Below are 21,391 nucleotides of genomic sequence, written 5' to 3'. Positions count from 1 at the left end.
AGTTGGGAGTAACTAAACATGGCCTTACAAGCTAAAGATTTGACCTGTGAGCTGTCCCAAGTGACAGCCACTCACTATCCATAATATTTTAAGAAAATTATCCATAGTCTGTGGGAGGCTCGTGCTCCTGTACTGTTCATGAAACCTGGAGTCGTAATCATCAGAGAGGCTCTGCAAATTCTTAAACCAAACATCTGCGGCTCTGCAAACTTGGAGCTGAAAGCATGCACAAATTCCATCGAACCAACCACTGCAATTTTCGGTAAAGATCCATCATGCTAGACCCAAGATTTGGATTGGGGGCTAGTGGGGCTATACGATCTGGAGTTGCTAGAAGAGCAGCAGAATCAGAGGGCCCAGAGAGCGCGAGGGACATGACATGACAGACAGCGACTCCAAAACAAACTCTGGAAACGTTGGAAGCATGTGGGATGCCAAAAATCCACTCACATATCGCAGTCCCTGTCTCTAACAACTGTGATTCCGCCACCTAATCTTCCGAAATAAAACCAAACACATTGATAATCGTAAATAGAAAGAAAAAATTAAATAAAAAAAATCACCCTCCGGTCGGGCCTTCGTCTTGTTTCTCCGCTGGCTCCACGCCTTCTCTCGCTCTCGGCCTTTCTTTCCTTTCCTAGCGGCGACGACAGGGCGAGCGCCGCCGCGGCTTGGCCAGTTCTTCGTCGGCCGGCGAGCATCCGACAGGTATGCCCGCCCATTCCATTCCCTTCCCCTTCCTGCTGCGCGAAATCGAAAACTTAAAACCCTAATGCATGCTATTTGTATTCGGATCTGACCATGCATTTACCTGTAGCTTCGATTTTCTGCAGAATTTATCGGGTACACCCACTGTCCGCCCCTGCTTGCGGCTCCTCCTCATCTTTAGCTCTTATATTATTTTTCTGCTTTGCAGGTAAAGGCCATTGAGTATTAGGTGGAAGAAAGATCAGAATTGTAGGCACTGGCCCGGCTGCTCAAAAGGGGAAGGACTCCAGTCTCAATTGGGGGTTGTGAACTATGATCCTCTATGAACCATACCCTGGAAAAGATTTCGCTCCAAAGGGAGCATAATCCGAGGAGAGCAGACAAGGGGGGCTGGGAGAAGACAGGGCGATGGCGTTGCCCGAGCAATCATTCTCTCTTCTCGGGAGCTATGCGCTGCCTCTCTGGGCTACCATCATCGCCGGCGTTTTTGTCGTCATCTCGCTCTCGCTGTCCCTATACCTGCTGCTCAACCATCTGTCAGCCTACAAGAACCCAGAGGTTGTGAATTGTTTGCCAGTGTTTTGAATTATTGGAACTATGTTTGGCTTGATCTCTTCACTCATCCACACCGCTTCTGTGTTCTTTCAGGAACAGAAGTTTCTTGTCGGCGTCATTCTCATGGTGCCGTGCTATGCAGTCGAGTCGGTAAGGTGCTATGTTGCTGCTTTGTCGTTTGCCCAACGGATTAATACCTATATTTGCACTCCAGTTGTAGGATAAGATCTAGCTCCAATTATATACTTCTTAACATTTTATGACTTCTCTTGCAGTACATATCATTAGTAAATCCATCAATAAGTGTTGATATTGAGATCCTGCGAGATGGATATGAGGCATTTGCTATGTACTGTTTTGGGCGGTATCTAGTTGCTTGCTTAGGTACTCCTCTGCCAATTACTTTACATTCCAATGCCATCGTCCATATCTTGGCCTCACTATGTAGTATTACTTAGAGTAAGTTGCACTCACCACACAACAACTTGTCAGGTGGGTTCAGATTGGTCCAACAACTTGTAAAATGCTCAATCTAGTACAATAACTTGTCACAAGGGTGCAGATTGGTCCAACAACTTGTAAAAAGGCTCAATCTAGTATAATAACTTGGCATGTGGGTGCAGATCGGTCCAAGAACTTGTAAAATGCTCGAATTAGTGCATTAAATTGGTCAATCAGTGCATCCGTAGTCCAAATGTTGTAACAAGCAACATATTTGCTAATGCCGGGCAAGACGATATTCACATCAGAACAAGTTATTGAACATTAATTTTTTTGAAGCGAAGTTATTGAATATTATTTGACCATTGATATTCGTGTCACAAGGGTAATATATTTAGCTAGAACTAGAACCTTCAGTATTTATGAAATTAATTCGTATTAATTATTTTTATGCAATGAATTAATTTTAATTAGAAATATTTAATTTCATATTCAATATTGATAAGTTCACCCTCAATGTTTTACATTTTAATTATATATTTTCTTCAGCTAAAAAACCGATATATTAATGCATACTAACAATACCTTTTAAAAGTTTGGTGTAAATATTTTTTTAAAGCCACATGTATTTGTTTAGAAAGTAAAACTGAGCGAAACTAGAAACATACATGCTTCTCTACAGTTGTTGAATACAATGAGCAGAAGCGTAGAAGAAACCTAAGGTCCCAGGGTCTCTCTTGTGGACTTTAGTATTTCAGTAATACCAATGGCGTAATTCTAAAATTTTATTCAATTTTAACTAATGAACAAATAAGTTATATACACAATTGAGAAGCAACAGACAGGTCACAATCAACAACTTGACAAAAAATAAGAATTATTGATTGGAATAAAATTCACATGCCCATCTACTTTGCTTATTACGTTCTCGTTGTAACGTTTGGACTGTAGGTGCACCAATTTGCCAAGTTATTACACTAAATTGAGCATTTAACAAGTTGTTGGACAAATCTGCACCCACCTGACAAGTTATTGTACTAGATTCAGCATTTTACAAGTTGTTGGACCAATCTGCACCCACCTGACAAGTTGTTGTATGGTGGGTGCAATTAACTCTATTACTTATTATGCTAGGTGGCGAAGATAGGACGATTGAATTTCTGAAGAAGGAGGGTGGCTCAGGTTCTGATGCACCACTTTTAGGCCAAGCATCTGAACAACGATATGTACACCATCCTTTTCCAATGAATTACTTGCTGAAACCATGGCCTCTAGGCGAATGGTTCTACTTGGTCATCAAGTTTGGGCTAGTTCAATATGTATGTGGCTCTTTGTCTTCCACTCCTATTGACTTTGCATTGACGGTTATGTAACTAATTCATTTTCCATGGCCTGGAACAGATGATAATAAAATCAATATGTGCTATTCTTGCGGTGATTCTTGAATCCTTTGGGGTGTACTGTGAAGGAGAGTTTAAGTTGAACTGTGGGTAAGCGACGCTGATTTCTTTCACTCACCGATCCTAGATTGGACTTGTCTCATTTGACCACATTGTTATGTTCTAATATTGTTGGGATTTCTTCAATTTCAAATGCTTTTATGCTCATTGGATTTTAAAGTTTAAACAGTCAGCATAATATGTATCAATCATAATGAACCACTTAGTATATCATAGACTCAGGTTTGCTGCACATCTAGTCCAGTTATGACTTGCAACTTCCATTTACCATATATGCTCATGTGCTTGATTTCATGGCCTGTCACATTATTGCCTTGAATATCCTGATATTTGTTGTTTCATGTCGCGGTAGATGACTCCAATGGTCTGCGTACGTGACTCTGATACCACTGGATTTGTTTCCATTTTGTGTTTGCATCTAATTGATGGTGGGTATCACCCTCCTTAGTGCAACTATAAGTTTCTGTGTTAAATCTCGCACTTAGTGCAACTATAAGTTTTTTTGTTGTTTCATCCTTTTACCCTGCCTCATAATCTTTTGACATGTGCTTTGCATTGGTGAACTTGTTCGTGCATTTGATGATGTATATATAGGAGTTAAACAAATCATTGTCTTGCCACTACTGAACTATTTACTTGTCTGCCAGGTACTCTTACACGGCTGTGGCTCTCAATTTCAGTCAGTCATGGGCCTTATACTGTCTTGTTCAATTTTATGCCGCGATAAAGGATGAGTTAGCCCATATAAAGCCTCTTGCAAAATTTCTGACATTCAAGTCTATTGTGTTCTTAACATGGTGGCAAGGCATAGCAATTGCACTGCTCTTCAATTGGGGCTTGTTGAGAGGTCCTATTGCTCAAGAATTGCAGTTCAAGTCAAGTATTCAAGACTTCATTATCTGCATAGAGGTGGTTAATTTCTATTTTACCCTTTCAATACCTTCTGTGGCACTGAAGATTCATTTATGAGTTATCATATGGGAAATTTTAGTGTTGGTTGTTGGAAGAGGGCATGTTATATAGGTCGTTGTTTATGCATGTTTGCGGTTTTAATATTCATTTGAACTTTGAAGTAAACTCTGACAAAGTCTTCTGTACTCTGATGCAGATGGGTGTTGCTTCTGTTGTCCACCTGTATGTCTTTCCTGCGAAGCCATACGAGCTAATGGGTGATCGTTTCGTTGGAGATGTTTCAGTTCTTGGAGACTATGCTTCAGTTGACTGCCCTCTAGATCCAGACGAAGTCAAGGATAGTGAGCGCCCAACCAAGTTTAGGCTTCCCCAGCCAGATGATTGTGTGAGGTGTTCCACTGGCATAAAAGAAAGCGTCCGTGATGTTGTACTTGGAGGTGGTGAATATGTAAGGAAAAAAAGTTTCTACTGCATTCAAATGTGTCGTCCCCTAAAAGGCTAAAACTATACTAGCTAAACTGAAATATTCCATTTGACTGAATCTTGCAGATTGTGAATGACTTGAAGTTCACTGTGAACCATGCTGTGGAACCAATCAATGAAAAGCTGCACATGATATCCCAGAACATAAAAAAGCACGAGAAGGGAAAGAAGAAAACAAATGATGACAGCTGCATCAATTCCCCCACATCCATGAACAGGGTAATCAGTGGGATTGATGATCCTCTCCTGAATGGGAGCCTGAGTGACAACAGTGGTCCAAAGAAAGCGCGAAGGCATCGCAAGAAATCAGGGTACATGAGCGCAGAGAGTGGCGGAGAGAGCAGTGATCACGGCCTAGGTGGGTATGAGATCCGAGGGCACAGATGGATTACTAGGGAGTGACAACTAAGAGCAATCTGTGGAGATAAAATATGAATCTTCCATGCCCGCAAAAAAAAAAAACTTCCGCAAGAGTTGGCTTGTGGTGATAGGAGGAAACCCAGCAAAGTAAAGGTACCACGGATCTGTAGAGGGTTCAGGTGCAAGATGAGATCTCTGCCATGATGTTTTAGTGCGGCGAATAGAGATGGACAATCAGCCTGTTGATTCTTTCAGCTGACCATTTCAGCTGCTGTGGCCTTGATCATGTATTTAGGATACAGGCTTGCTTGGAGCAAGGGTTGGAAGGAAGCAATGTGCCTGTTCTGAATAAACTTACGGAGCATAGCTAGTTCCCACAACACCACTTGTAAAGCACACAGGCTAGAACTAGTTACACAAATAATAAATAGATGCCTCAGAGTTGAGGCCTGAGATGATGCTCTTCCAGTCTATTTTGTTTTAGGTTTTGATGCCATTATCATTTTCACTGCTCTTCTAAGATTGTCTGATTTTGAGGAGGGCCAGGACAGGCCGTCGTCACACTACGCTCGTGTGACAACCAGAAAAAAAAAAGCTGGAAACCTTTCGTTTGCTTCAGATGATCACATTCAAATCACACGAGCAAGCACATCTAACTTTCCACGTCCTTATCTTCATCGCTTGGGAAGAAAAACAGGCGGCCATTTGGTCTGCAGTTACAAACTGAAGAAGGCCGTCTCACACGCAATATACTCGTAGAAGCAAGATGAACTCTGCACTGCAAGAAAAACCAAAGGGAACTTTGCCTGATTAACAACATCCACAGCTCGTCGCGGATGCATATGAGTTTAATTTGTTAGAAAAGGTACACAAAAAGTCACTTTTGTGCTACGAGTTGCAATAATGCTCATCTGGCTGCACAAACCAAACAATCTCAAAGAGGAGGAAAACAGGGGCCCACGTGGCGCTCCCGGCCCGTGCGGGCCCACAGATCCGCCTCATGTCAGTGCCATGGCCTCCCCCTCCTTGTTGTCTGGTGGTGGTGGCAGCCGCGGCAGATTGCGACGGAGAAGAAAGCCAAAAAAAATCACGCCTTCATTGCGAGGGAGAGAAGAGGTTGAGGGGGGAAAAGACGCCAACCCAGCTCCGGCGCCCGCTATAAAGCTCGAGGAACTCCCAGTGCTGACAAGATGGGACTCACTCGCCGCCGAAATGCTGTGCATCACGTCGTCGTCTTCCTCTCCGGTTCCTCTCCAGCCCACGCGGCGCCCGCGCGCGCCTTCTGATCGGGCGGCGCCGCCAGGGATCGCGGTGAGCTGCGGAGAATCGGGTACCACTGGATTTGGTCCTTTTGTTTTTCTACTCATGGCTGGTTCCTTGATGGTTTTGCAGGGTGGTGGCAATGTGCGCCTGAGTGTGTTGTCTGTCCAGCGCGACGTTCGCCGGTCGGGGCCGGCAAAGGTAAATCTTTTTCCAAGATTGGAACGTGTTATTGCAGAGGAAATGGAATTCGGTAGTAATTTTAGAGAAAAACCTCTGGAATATGTCAATTGGGAGACGTTTTGGATTTGGGTGAGACTAGGCTCTATTGCTTTGTTACCAGTAACATCGATGTTTTATCAAGTGGATCTCAGACTTCAATTAAATTTCTTTGAAGTTTTTTAGTTGGTTTTCTTCTGCCACTTTAATCCTTTACGACGTAGTAAGAGTTAAAAAGTGGTGTGATATACTGTTCTGTGGTTAATGTAGCAGCTAATTACAACATTGTCATGTACTAGTTTCTATTGCTACTATAATTCTACATCTGACTCTCATGCGTCTTTGCAAGGCCAAGAGCAAATTCGCCACTGCAGCGACTGTGCAAGAAAATAAAACTATGGAAGCTACCAAAGATGATGTCAACCATCTTCCCATATACAAGCTGGACCCCAAGTTGGAGAAATTCAAGGACCATTTCAGCTACAGGATGAAAAGATACCTGGAGCAGAAAAGTTCCATTGAGAAAAATGAAGGAGGTCTTGAAGAATTTTCTAAAGGTTAGGCTCAGCTCGTGCATTCAGAATGCATATTTATAGCATCTTTCTGCAGTGTATAATACTACCTTGTTTGTGTCATCAATTTTCCTCGACTCTACATTTTTCAGGCTATTTGAAGTTTGGGATCAATACAAACAAGGATGGAACTGTATATCGTGAATGGGCACCTGCTGCACAGTAAGTTCTAATGTTGTCGTGCAAATACTTGTTAACGATTTTTCTTTAATGTATGATGTACTGATTGAGTATGACATCATCATTTATTTTTTTCATTTTGCTTGTGAAGAGATGATTTCTGATAGCAGTTAGCCAAAAAAAAAGAATGCTATAACACAGGAGAGTAATCAAAGTTTGGCAATAGAAAATGGTTGGGAGATTTCATTCTTGTGCAAGACTTCCATGTCTTGGCTGAGGAGACTAAAAATATGTTTTCCCTTTTCTTCTTTTTATTCTGGTATTTAATGCTTATTTTTCTTCATATGGAAAAACCTATTTTTCCACTATTTTAACTGCATCTGACTTGGAGTTTTTTTTAAAATCATGGGTGTAGGGAGGCACAGCTTGTTGGTGACTTCAATGACTGGAATGGTGCGAACCACAACATGAAGAAGGATAAATTTGGTGTTTGGTCAATTAAAATTGACCATGTCAAAGGGGAACCTGCCATCCCTCACAATTCCAGGGTTAAATTTCGGTTTAAACATGGTGGGGTGTGGGTTGATCGGATTCCTGCATGGATTCGTTATGCAACTGTTGATGCCTCTAAATTTGGAGCTCCCTATGATGGTGTTCATTGGGATCCTCCTGCTTCTGAAAGGTCTTTTCTACTGTCCTGAACCACATTGTAAACTTAAGCAATAAATCCTAACCCAGCAAAAATATATGACAAAATTATGGTACCAATTACCTCTGTTTTTCAGGTACGTGTTTATGTATCCTCGGCCTCCAAAGCCTGATGCTCCACGTATCTATGAAGCCCATGTGGGGATGAGTGGTGAAGAGCCAGCAGTAAGCACATACAGGGAATTTGCAGACAATGTGTTGCCACGCATACGAGCAAATAACTACAACACAGTTCAGTTGATGGCAGTTATGGAACATTCTTACTACGCTTCTTTTGGGTATCATGTGACAAATTTCTTTGCAGTTAGCAGCAGATCAGGCACACCAGAGGACCTTAAATATCTTGTTGATAAGGCACACAGTTTAGGATTGCGAGTTCTCATGGATGTTGTCCATAGTCATGCGAGTAATAATGTCACAGATGGTTTAAATGGCTATGATGTTGGACAAAACACTCATGAGTCCTATTTTCATACAGGAGATAGGGGCTATCATAAACTTTGGGATAGCCGGCTGTTCAACTATGCTAACTGGGAGGTGTTGAGGTTTCTTCTTTCTAACCTGAGATATTGGATGCACGAATTCATGTTTGATGGCTTCCGATTTGATGGAGTTACATCAATGCTGTATCATCACCATGGTATTAATGTGGGGTTTACTGGAAATTACAAGGAGTATTTCAGTTTGGACACAGATGTGGATGCAGTTGTTTATATGATGCTCGCGAATCATTTAATGCACAAAATCCTGCCAGAAGCAACTGTTGTTGCTGAAGATGTTTCAGGCATGCCAGTCCTTTGCCGGCCAGTTGATGAAGGTGGAGTTGGGTTTGACTATCGCCTGGCAATGGCTATCCCTGATAGATGGATTGACTACCTGAAGAACAAAGATGACTCTGAGTGGTCAATGGGTGAAATAGCGCATACTTTGACTAACAGGAGATATACTGAAAAATGCATTGCATACGCTGAGAGCCATGATCAGGTACCATGCGTTATATTAGAAGGGAATATAGTTATGTAGTAAAGTATCTTATTTCCTTGTATATTATAAGGTACCTTTTGAATATTTTAATCAGATTTCCATCCTGATTACTAGTAAATAGTAACTGCATTAGTTATTACTGAAAGTTTACCATGCCCTCCTAAGCATGTCTAAGAATTTGCAGTCACATACGATTTATTTACTTTCTACTGGAAGTTAATTTCTTGCAAACTTTCAGTCTATCGTTGGCGACAAAACTATAGCTTTTCTTCTGATGGACAAGGAAATGTACACTGGTATGTCAGACTTGCAGCCTGCTTCACCTACCATTGATCGTGGGATTGCACTCCAAAAGGTTCCATCTCTCCTCAAGTATTGGTTGAATTTGGTTTTATATTATTCTTGAACGTGTTCCATCCCCTCTTAATTTATTTTTCTTATTGTGTATTAAATGCTCCAGATGATTCACTTCATCACAATGGCCCTTGGAGGTGATGGCTACTTGAATTTTATGGGGAATGAGGTAAAATCTTGATCTATTGAAAATGTTCCCCATTAATAAAAATTTCATGTACCCTTTCTCTTTTTTTATTTGAGGTTTCAGCATTAAGGGTTGTCCCTCTGTTTTCTCAGTAACCCAACTTCCTGACCGCTATTTGAACTATTAATATTAATTCTGAATAATGCTTGTCTTTGCACATGAAATGTGGTCTGTTTATTGCTGGTAATCCTCTTGTGACTTGTCCATATATTTGTACAACATGGGATACATTTGACCTTCAGTCTTTCACCATTCGAAGGAAACTGCTTAGACAGTAGGGGCCTCCCCTACTGTATTTACCTCAAAAAAAGGAAACTGCTTAAGTGTCACAAACATCTTACAGAGGTGCTATCAAGTCTTTCATCTGCACCATGCTGGAATAAACAAACGAGTTTTTCATCAGCTACCTATGCTTTTACACATGAGAGTGATCTTCAGTGAAGTTAGTTGAACAAAATGGGCAGCTGCATTTCATTTCTTATGTCTTTCTTCTTATTCATAGTTGTAGTGGTGTGTGCTGTGATTGATGAGCAATTCTCTTATAGTTTGGTCACCCAGAATGGATCGACTTTCCCAGAGAAGGGAACAACTGGAGCTATGATAAATGCAGACGTCAATGGAGCCTTGTGGACACCGATCACCTGCGATACAAGGTTATATCTTTGAACACAACCCTTATAGTTTTTATTTCTTGTTTTTTTGGTTTGTTACGGCACCATTATAAGCTCGCTTTGACCATTACCTTTTCCTTTAATCGCTGTCTCTGATACTAGCTAGATGCTGTGAGTTCCATACTATTGCATTTTTACAGTGAGTTCGATTTCAAGTAAACCTTTCCACACTTATTTAATCTTGTCCTGGTAAAGCCAACTTCACCAAACCATCACTTGTTACTTAATAGATCGATCACATTTGGCCAGTGCAAACCTAATACTTTGTTGACGCTTATGTACTGGCATTGCTAAGTGCATAATTTCCGTGCATTATTGGTATGACATTTTCTTAACTCTACTTTGCAGAGATAGGAACAGGTTTCTCAATGATTGGTTGTTTTGTTGATATAAATTATTTTTTAAGAGCATATGTTAAACTAAATATCCAACCGAATGTCTATTCTGTCTGATTTCTCTACAGTTCAAGTTTCCAATTTATTCCAGCTAACATATCAATTTTTTTTCTCATTGCTCTAATGCTGGACAGTACATGAATGCATTTGATCAAGCAATGAATGCGCTTGATGAGAAATTTTCCTTCCTTTCATCATCAAAGCAGATTGTAAGCGACATGAATGAGGAGAAAAAGGTAAGGACTTGAGAAATTCTTAGTATGAGAGTGTTACACCATTCGATTCTTTCTTAGGAGGAGTATTAACTCTAGCTTGTGCTATATTTTACTGATTATGATGAGATGTAATTTAGGAAAGCACAATGTGAAACCCTAGCCATTTGATTCAAACAGTTTGGCTTGCTAAAATATCCTTTGCAATTTATTTGTGCTTGCCTTCAGGTTATTGTATTCGAACGTGGAGATTTGGTTTTTGTTTTCAATTTTCATCCCAAGAAAACTTATGATGGGTAAGTGACACATTGCAAGCTTTGCCTTTTTGAAATCCCCTTTTCCCTGTTGTATAACGTGCTTACTCTCGTCTCCACACTGGCAACTAATATGCAGGTACAAAGTTGGATGCGATTTGCCTGGGAAATACAGAGTAGCGCTGGACTCTGATGCATTTGTCTTTGGTGGACATGGAAGAGTAAGTAGTGGTGATAGATGCTGGAAAAATGTTTTTTTCCCTCCTTTAATTGGTGCCATCAGAATTGTATCAGGCTGCTGTGTTTACAAGACTAATTGTTGTACCACAGGTTGGCCATGATGTGGATCACTTCACGTCACCTGAAGGGGTACCAGGAGTGCCTGAAACAAACTTCAACAACCGCCCAAACTCATTCAAAGTCCTTTCTCCACCCCGCACTTGCGTGGTAATGTTCACTTATGAACTACTTCTCAACTGATGAACTGATGAGCTGAAGCTCTCTGTCGCAGTGCAATACCAGCAACTGACAAAACACTTTGCTGTCAGGCTTACTACCGTGTGGATGAAGAGGCTGAAGGGCTTGAGGGGAAAGCGGAGACAGCTAGCTCTCCAGAAGTCATCGAAGTCGATGCTACCCCTTCTACAGAAGGGTATGGAGAAGCAGCAGACAGGATGGCAACATCTGGTGGCAAGAAGTATGGTTCGACAGAGGATGCTTCTGGCAAGAAGGGAAGGAAGCTTGGGCGTCAGTCATCCGATAAAAGCACCAAATGAAGCCATATGTCCTTGATCAGGACTGGACTGGCTGCTGGCGCCTTTGTAATAGTCCTCCTCTACTGGACTAGGTGTTGGTGGCCTTGTAATGGTCCTGGTCTGTAGCTCATAGGGAACTGGTGTCATCACCGAGTCCTTCGTGTGTATAGTTGTCTAGAGGGAGAAGAATAATGAGGGAAGCGAGTTGTGCTCATACAGAGGAGCCATGGTCTTCACCTGGCTAAATGCGCCCTGTATGTAAAGGAGAAGTTCCTGTCCAGAATAAAAATTTGGGTTTTGTTGTACTTTGTACTGCCGGCCTTGATGAAGGTTTTCCGAAACTAAATGTTGATGTGCAGATATAGAAGCATATCTCTGTTAGTCTGCAGTACTAATACTGAAGACGAAGCTAGGAAGCTGCTTCATTCTTTGTTCCCTGTCTGGTTCACATTTGATTTCAGAAGGTCAGGTCAGCTCCACTTAAGCTCAGGCGTCACATAGGTGTCTTTTCATCTCTCACAGTATATAGTACAATTTTTTCTTTGCAACAAAAAGATGGATCACTAACGGCCTTTTCGTCCAGGTCTTCCAACTCAAGATGATGCATTATCGCCACCACTCGGAGAGCACTGAGGTGACTGACCCACCAATAGAAGCTTCTCTTTTTTCCTCAACACAGAATGGAACGGTAGTAAGACTTGGACCGCTTCAAAGAAGTTTGGGATCCGATCTCCGGTTGCTTGGTGTGTGGTGATGGGCGAGGCTGAATGTCACTGGAGGAGTGCAATGCAACCATGGACTTGACTCTCCGGACAGCAACAACATCGAGCGACCAGGAACAGCAACGACTTGCGCATCGAAGAACCGGTCCAATACAATAGATGTGGATGGGTGGGATGGCTCCAACTCCGTTCCCAAGTCTTGCTCTCTTGATTTATATGGTACAGCAACCTGGCTCATCGGTTGTCTCCAGTCTCCTAGCACCAGACAAGTCCACGCTCTTTCTTTGTTTATGGTATGATTTTATTCCTTTTAAAGCACGCAAGAAGGAAATGTTTGCCTTTAAATCCATAATAAAGATGGCCGCATCAGTACTTGTATTGATTTGAGAGAGAGAACTTGAGATTCAAAAGATGTTCTTTTATGACTGGAAACTCAGTGCAGATTTTGTTTTCCCCTGGGATGAAATTTGAGGTGATTACTGAATGCAAGTTCTGTCAAACACAAGAATGAACCAGGAAGTTACACCACTCACTGATAGTTATTTTATTTCCTTTCCTTGTTGAGGAGAGCCTTAGCGAAGGTTGCTTCATAGGAAGGCACATGCTAAAGTGTAAAAGGTTATCGCTCTGATTTGGACATATGGTAGATTGCTAGTGGCGTGCATAGTCCAAGCAGGTCCACAGTTGCATGCGAATGGTGAGGTGCCTGAAAAATGCAACCACTTTAGCCAACCATTAGTCTGCTCCTTTTGCGCAACTGCAGCAGCAGCCGCCGCCGCCGAATTCTCTGCAATGATTTCATATCAGAAAGTAATCCGATGGATCAGCTCGTCAAAAAGGAGAATCATTTCAAGACTTGGAACGATTCAACGCGGTTTTAGAGAGACAAAAGAAAGGATTGGAGATATCTGAAGAGAGCACCTATCTGCATATGTCCCCTGCTTGGGATTTCTCGTGAAAGTCATGGCAACGATTTCAACTGTCAAAACATCCATCCATCCGGTAATCTTGTGGAAAGTGGAAACTGATGGTGTCTGTTTGCTTGCATTTTCCCTCTTCAAACCGTTTCGTGGGGTTTACCACTTCAACGTACGCATTCTGTCAAAGAAAAGTTATCAGCGTCATACCCAAGGGACGAATTCTACACGTACAGCTGCCTCTACAAAGTGATGGGACTACGCATCTGTGGTTAAAAACGGCTACCTCTACACAGCCATAACTTTTGATGCAACATGTGCTTGTTCCATGATTCCTGTAAAATTTCGCAATTTCTTTTTCTTTTTTTTTCCCGAATAAGATTTCGATATTTCAAATATGACCTGGTCATGGAAACGAAAGGTGACTACCAGACGCGTTTATTTTTTTAAAAAAAAAGGTGCAGCGAAAGCAAAAACATTTGCATTCTGTTCTATATATGCAGACAGTAAGAACAATAAAAAAAAGGCATATAGTATGAAACATATATAGGATAGGATAAACTAACGGGGCATGGTCAAGAATGCATGGCTTGGTAATATACAGTAATTAAGCCGGTCAGAGATGATTCTCTCCGCATCGTTGAGAAAGCTACGTCTGCCCAATCTCATGAAAACACTACCGGTAGCAGCACATGAACTGAAATCCTCGATAATGTTTATCTACTAATCGCAGTGCAGACACTAACGTGCTCTGAATTTATTTAGTGTGCACCAATGGACCAAGTCGTCTCGGACCACTTTGCAGGCTTGCAGCCACTCACTTCCTTTATCAGGATATTCTTTTTTTGCAGCACTCAGTTCAGTAGGTGTCCATTTTGTTCGATTTCTGGATGTGTGAAGCAGAGGGAAGAATTAACGAGTTATACATATTATATATATATAATTTGTTTTTGTAATGCAGTAGTACAAGTTGATTTTCTGTTGGTACATAAAGTATGCAAACTGAATTTTGACATTTTTCTTTCTTTCAAATAATTAAACTAAACGTATATGACATGCTAAATGCTTCACATGTATTCACTAACACTCAACTCCGACATGCATGCCGTACTAGTACAAATATAGTCGCTGAAACTACTCTTTCCCAAATCATAATTAACTCCCAATGCAAGTAAGTAAAGTAATATAATGAGCACTAAGCAGTCAGCAATCAAGAATTCCAAGTCTTAATTTCCACACTCACAGACAGCGCACCATTATAGTAAAAGTCAGCCGTGACGCTGGAGAAGACCCGGAAAGAGACGAGAGCGCATCAGCCACACACTTTCCTTTTCCTCTCAGTCGCCACCATGCATGTCCCTCTTTTTCTTCCCCGGCGGGCCGGCCTATATATGCAAAGGGGAATCACTTCTCTCCTCCCAGGTCTCAGCTAGCTCCCATTCATCGATCGATCAAGCAGCAGCAACAACTACTCGATCATTAATAATTTGCTAGCAAGATGCGCTCTCATTCATCGTCGGTCGGCGGCGCGGCGGAGCTGGAGCTGCCGGGGTTCCGGTTCCACCCGACGGAGGAGGAGCTGCTGGAGTTCTACCTCAAGCAGGTGGCCTACGGGAAGAAGCTCAAGTTCGACATCATCCCCACCGTCCAGCTGTACCGGCACGACCCGTGGGAGCTACCGGGCCTGGCGCGCATCGGCGAGCGCGAGTGGTACTTCTTCGTGCCGCGGGACCGCAAGCAGGCCGTCGGCGGCAGCGGGCGGCCCAGCCGCACGACGGAGCGCGGGTTCTGGAAGGCGACGGGGTCGGACCGCGCCGTGCGCTGCGCCGCCGACCCCAAGCGCCTCATCGGGCTCAAGAAGACGCTCGTCTACTACGAGGGCCGCGCGCCCCGGGGCACCAAGACCGACTGGGTCATGAACGAGTACAGGCTCCCCGACGTCGTCGTCGACAATGGCGCCGCCGCCGGCAACTCATCACCCAAGGTACGGTACATGAATACGACATTGACTTTGACTTAGCGAGTCGTCGTCGTCGTCGTCGTCGTCTCTGCTAGTAGCTACGATGGAGTAGCTAGGTGTGCTTGATGGCCCTCGTAGCATCGCGCGTGCTTTGAAAAGTAGCGGCCTGTGTCATGTCAATTGTCAGGTCTAGCATGAAAGCAACGTTTTTCTTTTCTTTTAATTCTAAGTCTGATAGACGATGCGTCGATCGATATGAGCAGGAGGACATCGTGCTGTGCAAGATCTACCGCAAGGCGGTGTCGCTCAAGGAGCTGGAGCAGCGGGTGGCCATGGAGGAGCTCGCGCGCGCCTCCGCCTCCGCCACGCCCTCCGCCTCCCACAACACCGGCTCGCCCGCCGACTCCATGTCGTCCTCGGACCAGCAGGGAGAGACGACGACCATGATGATGATGGGCGGCGTGGCCATCCCGTCGCTGGCGACCATATGCATGAAGAAGGAGGTGGTGACCGAGTCCACGGCGGCGGTGCTGAGGCCGGCGACGCTGAGCCTGCCGCAGCTGGAGGTGGCGAAGCAGCCGGCGCAGCAGCAGGAGTGGATGCAGGACCCCTTCCTGACGCAGCTGCGGAGCCCCTGGATGGAGAGTTGGTCGCCGTACTACGCCAGCGTCCTCAACTTCTAATCGATCAAACTAAATACCGTTACAGATCGATCGATATACCTAGCTACGTATGTAGTTTTACGTACGACGTATACGGGGTCGAGTTTATTAATTAGATGGCTAGCTAGATACATACGTATATGCATGTATACATAAGTATGCTATCGTACTACCCAAAGTACGCATGCAACAAATTAACAGCTAGGTAGCGTGTACGTTGTCATCCATGCATGGTTGCAGCGGCTGGAGCTCTTCCTCATCATCTAGTTGCAGTTTGCAGAGGTCGTCAGTTCATTTCACTTTGTACAGTAGCAATGTTTTCCGGCTGCAATATATATATCGCTGTAAGGTTCCTGGCCTCTCGCTTGGCGCGCGTGTCCTGCCACGCGTGCGCGATGGATGCCCGGCCTCCAGAGTTGTTTGGGCCGGCCCCTTCATTCGTAACTGCTCGTTATTTCGAACTCATTCCTATTGTTACAGCTTATAATAGTCTGATCTATAGCATACAGACACCACTAGGGAAAGCCTCATCAGTACCAGTTAGGAATCCCTTTAGTACCAATCGCGCAACCGGTATTGCTAGTTCCCTTTAGTACCAATCGCGCAACCGGTATTGCTAGTTCGGTACTAAGGAGGGCCTTTAGTACCGGTTGAAATAACCGGTACTAAAGGACTATTAAAAAAATAAAAAAATGAAATCCCGTCACTGGCCCCCGCCACCCCACCAGCCGCCCCCACCCTCCCGCCCCGCCACCGCCGCCCTCCCGTAGTCCTCGCGTCGTGCCCTCCCGCAGCCCTCTGCCGCCTTCCTGCCGTCGCCTCACCTCGCCCCACCCGCCGCCGCCACACCTCGTCCCGCCCGCCACCGCCTCACCTCGCCCCACCCACTATCGCCCACCCGCCGTCGCCTCACCTCGCCCCACCGCTGCTCCTCACTGCCGGTGAGGGCGAGCGGAGTGGGGAGGGGAGGGAGGCAGAGGAGGTGCTGGTGACAGGAGAGGAAGCGGTGCTAAGAGAGAGGAGAGAAAGATAGAGGAAGATAGGAGGGAGGCGGAGAGAGACGGGAGCGGGTAGCGGGGGGGGGGGGATGGATAAGGTGGACGAGAGCTCCTTTAGTACCGGGTGGGAGCTCCACTCGGTACTAAAGGTCATCCATTAGTACCGGGTGGAGGCTCCACCCAGTACTAATATGCCTGAGGGCCTTCAGTATCGGGTGGAGCCTCCACTCGGTACTAAAAGGGGTCATGAGGGGATTATCCGTTAGACGTGGTACTAATGCTCACATTAGTATCGGGTCCAATTCCACCAGCACTAATGCAGTGGACGAAAGGTCCATTCCCTGGTAGTGAGGAAAAATAGGCCCACGAGAGCCTTAGTGCCGTTTCCGCTGGTGTTCATGTGCCTCGCGGGTGCGTGACATTGCCACATTGACGCTTTGCGTGGTCCGGCCATCAACTGATAGTTAGAGATACATCACTTCAAGGATCGCGGACATCCGAGGGCATCGAGTTACTGTATGCGAGTGCTAAAAAAATTACCGATCGCTACATGTTGTTTTGAACAGTGATATCCCACCACGTATACGCTGCATGTCGCTAGCTTCAGTCGCGTCCCATATGTAGTAGACGCATGGTAGTCCCAGCTCGGCGCTTGCTCAAGGGTCGTGGTCCCAACCTTGATGGTCGCGTGTATCCTACGCGCGGAGCATTCCAAGAATTGTCTTTACCTCGTGATTGTTTCGGCGCGCTCTTGCTCACTGCCCCCTTCCATCTCCGCCTACGGACCTCACCCCGATGCTTGCATGCACCGTCGACGCCGTTGTCGCCTGCGCTGCCCCCCCCCCTTCTTTGTTGCCGCCTGCCCGGCTGGGCCACCCCAACCCGCCGTTATTGCAACTCAACAAACTCGACCTCCCTTAAAGCTATTCACTCCTAATGCCTGTCCCTTTGTCTCCTCCGTCGTGGTGTTCCCCACCCTCAATTTGTGTCCGGTCCGCACCACTGCGGCAACAACCGCTTTCCTAGTTTTTAACGCGAGCAACGTCCCCCTTTTGTTCCCCTACCCTATTGATGTGCCCATCCTGGAAACATACGTGCAGCCGCACGGTGCTATGCAATTGACTTCCAACGCCATTCTTCCACCTACGATGACCGTTGTGATCTGTCGTATATGAGGTCAATGACAAGCACTCGGGATGCCATTGCCATCTCCTCCACCAGGTACAAGTTTTTGAATGCTTATGCGCTGTCCTCCTCTCTAATTAATGAGGCACTATTGGCTCAGCAGGTTAGGTGAGCATGCAAATTTCAGGAATTCATGGTACTACGGATGCCTTTCTATGCGCTACCAGTGTCACATAAAATGACTTCCATCCCAACTTTTGTTGAGTTTGATTCTCAGTCCGGGTGCTGCACACTCTACATCAGAGAGCATTGTTATCTACATTTTATCTCTTCATCACTAATTGCACCGAAGCTCATCCTCCACGGGCGCGGCGTAGCGCGCCAATTTGCTGGTTTGTTACATTCTTTAGTGAAACATACCCAACTTGGTTTAGTTTCCACCTCACTCCGATTACAGGTAGTTTTTTTTTCAGTAATAGGACGTACCCGTCAATATAAAGAAGATATCTTGCGGTGACTACATTAATATTAAATATACAATCCGTTGCGTTGCGTTGTTGCCATTACATCATATGACCACCCAAGCCGTGGCGGACCCAACGATACAACGGAGGCTGGTCGAGTAAGCTACAGCTAAGAAATTAGTGATGTTTAACACTTGGAAGAAAAATGGAAAAATCGAGATGATTGTGGGCTGAAATTTCCGCTAGCCAACGTGGGCTGACTTCCTTCTTTCCTTGCAGTGTGTGCGCGTGATGGACAGGGCACGGCCCAAAACGTAACGCGTCCCGCTCTGCAACCCGCCGGAAATTAAATCGCCAACGGCGATCGCGCCGTGCAAAATGCCCCGGGAATGCATGTAATTAATTCTTCATCCTGTTGGTCTGCTGACAGGCAACACTACACTACATGACTCTTGTGAGTGTGGCGTCCGTGGAAGGGTCGACGTCGTCGGAGACATACGTGGTTTATTCATGCATCACATCGGATGCATCCATCCAAATGTCTTGCTCATGTGTGCGCTGGCTGCTGCGATCGAGCTACCTAGCTAGGTGTCCTTTTCCAAATGAAATTGAAGCCACTTGCAACTAGCTAGTGGCTCTGCTGCGAGAAGACCAGCTAGCATAACTTTTGTGGAATTTCCATGCATGCGTGCCTACATGCATGTTGCCATCATGCATTCAGATCGCCACTAGTTTGCACGCGCGCTTTAGTTTTTTTTTCCAACTAGATAGTATATATGCATATTGTTGGGTGGATATATATCTATTTGATATATTATTCCGACCATTTAATATCTTCTACTGCAAAGATATATTTGGTGCATGCGTAGTTGCGTACCCACTAGACACGTGCACTCAGCTAGATATTTTTGCATTGGGAGGATTTCAGCCAAACCTCCTGCTACGCTAGCGTCGATTTTGATTTGTTCATACATGAAGCTGGTTTTATTTTTTATTGTTTTTAACTTTTTATATGGAAAAGCTAGACCGCACCTGAGCGTTTTTAGAGGGTTCCAATGCAACACGTTTATAAAGAAAGGAAAAAGAAGTTTTTTTTTGGTTGACTGATCAAGAAGAAGAAGAAGATTTATAGCAACGTTCTCCATACTATCATAATAAGCACGGCAATGAAATGCACCGAATTCACCATTTTGTAATTATTCGACTTGTGAGTATTGACAATGCGCGAACACGAAATTGATCGCTAAGCATGTATTTTTATTTATTGCACTGATGATTCAGTAGCATATAGTAGTATTGCTTGCATTATTCGTATACACTTGTTGTGAACTCTACCTTGTAGTGGTAACAGCTCTTCTTGTGTGTTGGTACATATAAACAAGCAATATATGTACTGTTTTAGTTAAGATCGTTCGGCTAGCTTAGCTGCCGAAGGGCCTCTGGTTGTAGCAGTCCAAGTTGGACCCGTAGCTGACCCCGAGCATGTCGCAGTAGCGCTTGTAGAAGCCGATCCGGTCGGCGACGCGGCTGTCGACGCCGCGGCCGCACTCGAGGCCGCCGTTGATGATGTTGGTGATGGCGCCGTAGCCAGGCAGCCTCCCCGCGGTCTGGTCGGCGCTCGTGGGGCTCCACTGCCCCGTGGAGACGGCGTGGCACGACGGCTTGGGCGACTGCGCCGTCATCCAGAACCAGATGGCCGCCTTGAAGGCGATGGTGGCGTCGGCGGCCACCTGGTCGGGGTTGCCGAGGAGGTCGGCGCCGATGGCCTGCCCCGCCGGGCCGTAGTTGTAGTTCCAGGACAGCTGCATGGGCCCGCGGCCGTAGTACTGCTTTCCGGCGGCGCAGGGCCACTGCGAGCTGGGCTGGCAGTAGTCGGACCCCGGGTTTTGCTCCTGCTTGAAGCAGTAGCCCCACGAGTAGGGGCCGTCGGGCGCCGTGGCCCACCCGCCGGTGGTCTCGTGCGACGTCTGGCCCAGGAACGCCGCGATCTCCCGTTTCCGGGTGTCCAGGTCGCCGGTGGTGCCGAAGCCGGGGAAGGCGTTGGCCGCGGCGATGAAGGCGGCGTAGGTGTAGAATCCCCGAGCCGGGCACGCGTTGTCGTTGCGGTGCAGCAGCATCTGGTCGAACAGGGACTGGGAGATGATGGAGCCGACGCCGCCGCCGCCGCCGCCTCCGCCGCCGCCTCCGCCTCCTCCTCCGCCGCCGCAGCCGCTGCACTGGCTCTGGCAGCCGGTGCCACAGTAGTCGGAGGTGGTGCCGCACCACCCCCACTTGCTGCAGCACATGCAGTTGGGGCACACAGCGCCGCCGGCCTGCGACCCGCACTGCTCGGCGCGCGCGGTCACGGCCAAGGACGTGGCCAACATGGCCACTACCGCCAGTGCTCTCATCATGGCTACCTCGATCTGTGGCACGAGCTGTTTTGTGTGCCAGAAGCGGTGGGCACGCATGGCCTTATATAGCTAGCTAAGCTTGGTGTCTCGGGGCTCCAAAGTTGACAGGGGTAGAGCTAGCGAGAGAAGGATATGATGGGGTAGATCCGTTGCATGTATAGTCGTCAACTCTAGGAACAGTGGTCGTACTGGATTGATGTTACTATCTTAATCAGATGGAGACGGGCTGGCTGTACGTTAGCCACTAAGTAGAGCGGGCCGGGGCACATCACATGCGATCCATGGAAATGAGGATCGTAGTGCGTGCAGTGTGTGGAAAGATCGTTTCGTCGATCTGCCACACTTGCACGCTACACATATATAGCTAGCAGCCTTAGCTACTGGCAGGCCGCCAAGTCAGAGTCAAATTTGACGAGAATGCATGCATGCATGTACACATACTGCTGCAGCAAGTCGTATATGCGTACGTACACATACTACGTACCCCAGCTACCTTTGCTTTGACGAGGTCCGTCGACATCATAATTCAACTTAATTGGC

The 21,391-nt window shown here is 45.7% G+C and overlaps 4 protein-coding genes across 5 annotated transcripts; 3 read left to right on the top strand and 1 right to left on the bottom strand.

Annotated features, from left to right (window-relative positions):
* Positions 1 to 532: 532 nt before the first annotated feature.
* On the top strand, positions 533 to 5,432 carry LOC101779073 (protein LAZ1). Of its 2 annotated transcripts, XM_004966453.4 has the most exons (9): positions 533 to 708; positions 917 to 1,266; positions 1,357 to 1,413; positions 1,539 to 1,647; positions 2,839 to 3,023; positions 3,106 to 3,194; positions 3,812 to 4,073; positions 4,273 to 4,524; positions 4,626 to 5,432. In XM_004966453.4, exons 2-9 carry the CDS (start codon positions 1,117 to 1,119, stop codon positions 4,959 to 4,961), a joined length of 1,440 nt encoding a protein of 479 aa, XP_004966510.1. In that variant the 5' UTR covers positions 533 to 708; positions 917 to 1,116; the 3' UTR covers positions 4,962 to 5,432. The 2 variants fall into 2 exon arrangements, with proteins under 2 accessions (XP_004966510.1, XP_004966511.1); XM_004966454.3 differs by lacking the exon at positions 533 to 708 and having other exon boundaries at positions 1,194 to 1,266; positions 1,357 to 1,418.
* A 483-nt stretch (positions 5,433 to 5,915) lies between these two features.
* On the top strand, positions 5,916 to 11,956 carry LOC101778660 (1,4-alpha-glucan-branching enzyme, chloroplastic/amyloplastic). Its single transcript, XM_004966452.2, has 14 exons — positions 5,916 to 6,230; positions 6,312 to 6,380; positions 6,748 to 6,955; positions 7,063 to 7,132; positions 7,506 to 7,772; positions 7,876 to 8,782; positions 9,021 to 9,137; positions 9,243 to 9,305; positions 9,869 to 9,976; positions 10,524 to 10,625; positions 10,830 to 10,897; positions 10,995 to 11,076; positions 11,186 to 11,302; positions 11,404 to 11,956. Exons 1-14 carry the CDS (start codon positions 5,931 to 5,933, stop codon positions 11,629 to 11,631), a joined length of 2,706 nt encoding a protein of 901 aa, XP_004966509.1. The 5' UTR covers positions 5,916 to 5,930; the 3' UTR covers positions 11,632 to 11,956.
* A 2,636-nt stretch (positions 11,957 to 14,592) lies between these two features.
* Positions 14,593 to 16,310, top strand: LOC101778263 (NAC domain-containing protein 67). Its single transcript, XM_004966451.3, has 2 exons — positions 14,593 to 15,233; positions 15,473 to 16,310. The coding sequence occupies exons 1-2, from the start codon at positions 14,748 to 14,750 to the stop codon at positions 15,890 to 15,892; spliced, it is 906 nt and encodes a 301-aa protein (XP_004966508.1). The 5' UTR covers positions 14,593 to 14,747; the 3' UTR covers positions 15,893 to 16,310.
* Positions 16,311 to 19,694: 3,384 nt separating this feature from the next.
* LOC101777858 (chitinase 1) lies at positions 19,695 to 20,923 on the bottom strand. Its single transcript, XM_004966450.3, has one exon. The coding sequence runs from the start codon at positions 20,906 to 20,908 to the stop codon at positions 19,880 to 19,882; it is 1,029 nt and encodes a 342-aa protein (XP_004966507.2). The 5' UTR covers positions 20,909 to 20,923; the 3' UTR covers positions 19,695 to 19,879.
* Between the last annotated feature and the right edge of the window lie 468 nt (positions 20,924 to 21,391).

Source organism: Setaria italica, chromosome IV (genome assembly GCF_000263155.2).
Source record: "Setaria italica strain Yugu1 chromosome IV, Setaria_italica_v2.0, whole genome shotgun sequence".
NCBI classification, from domain to species: Eukaryota; Viridiplantae; Streptophyta; class Magnoliopsida; order Poales; family Poaceae; genus Setaria; species Setaria italica.
The sequence above is the reverse complement of the archived record's forward strand: the minus strand, read 5'-3'. Positions and strand labels throughout refer to the sequence as shown.

What these genes read in the sequence shown, in the direction of transcription:
- LOC101777858 (XM_004966450.3), bottom strand. Translation starts at nt 20,908, where the DNA reads ATGCGTGCCCACCGCTTCTGGCACACAAAACAGCTCGTGCCACAGATC.
- LOC101778263 (XM_004966451.3), top strand. Translation starts at nt 14,748, where the DNA reads ATGCGCTCTCATTCATCGTCGGTCGGCGGCGCGGCGGAGCTGGAGCTG. An exon ending in CCGGCAACTCATCACCCAAG is followed by an intron (nt 15,234 to 15,472) that starts GTACGGTACATG and finishes CGATATGAGCAG; the next exon opens with GAGGACATCGTGCTGTGCAA.
- LOC101778660 (XM_004966452.2), top strand. Translation starts at nt 5,931, where the DNA reads ATGGCCTCCCCCTCCTTGTTGTCTGGTGGTGGTGGCAGCCGCGGCAGA. An exon ending in GCCGGTCGGGGCCGGCAAAG is followed by an intron (nt 6,381 to 6,747) that starts GTAAATCTTTTT and finishes CGTCTTTGCAAG; the next exon opens with GCCAAGAGCAAATTCGCCAC. An exon ending in GATCCTCCTGCTTCTGAAAG is followed by an intron (nt 7,773 to 7,875) that starts GTCTTTTCTACT and finishes TCTGTTTTTCAG; the next exon opens with GTACGTGTTTATGTATCCTC.
- LOC101779073 (XM_004966453.4), top strand. Translation starts at nt 1,117, where the DNA reads ATGGCGTTGCCCGAGCAATCATTCTCTCTTCTCGGGAGCTATGCGCTG. An exon ending in CGTGCTATGCAGTCGAGTCG is followed by an intron (nt 1,414 to 1,538) that starts GTAAGGTGCTAT and finishes CTTCTCTTGCAG; the next exon opens with TACATATCATTAGTAAATCC. An exon ending in GAGTTTAAGTTGAACTGTGG is followed by an intron (nt 3,195 to 3,811) that starts GTAAGCGACGCT and finishes CTTGTCTGCCAG; the next exon opens with GTACTCTTACACGGCTGTGG.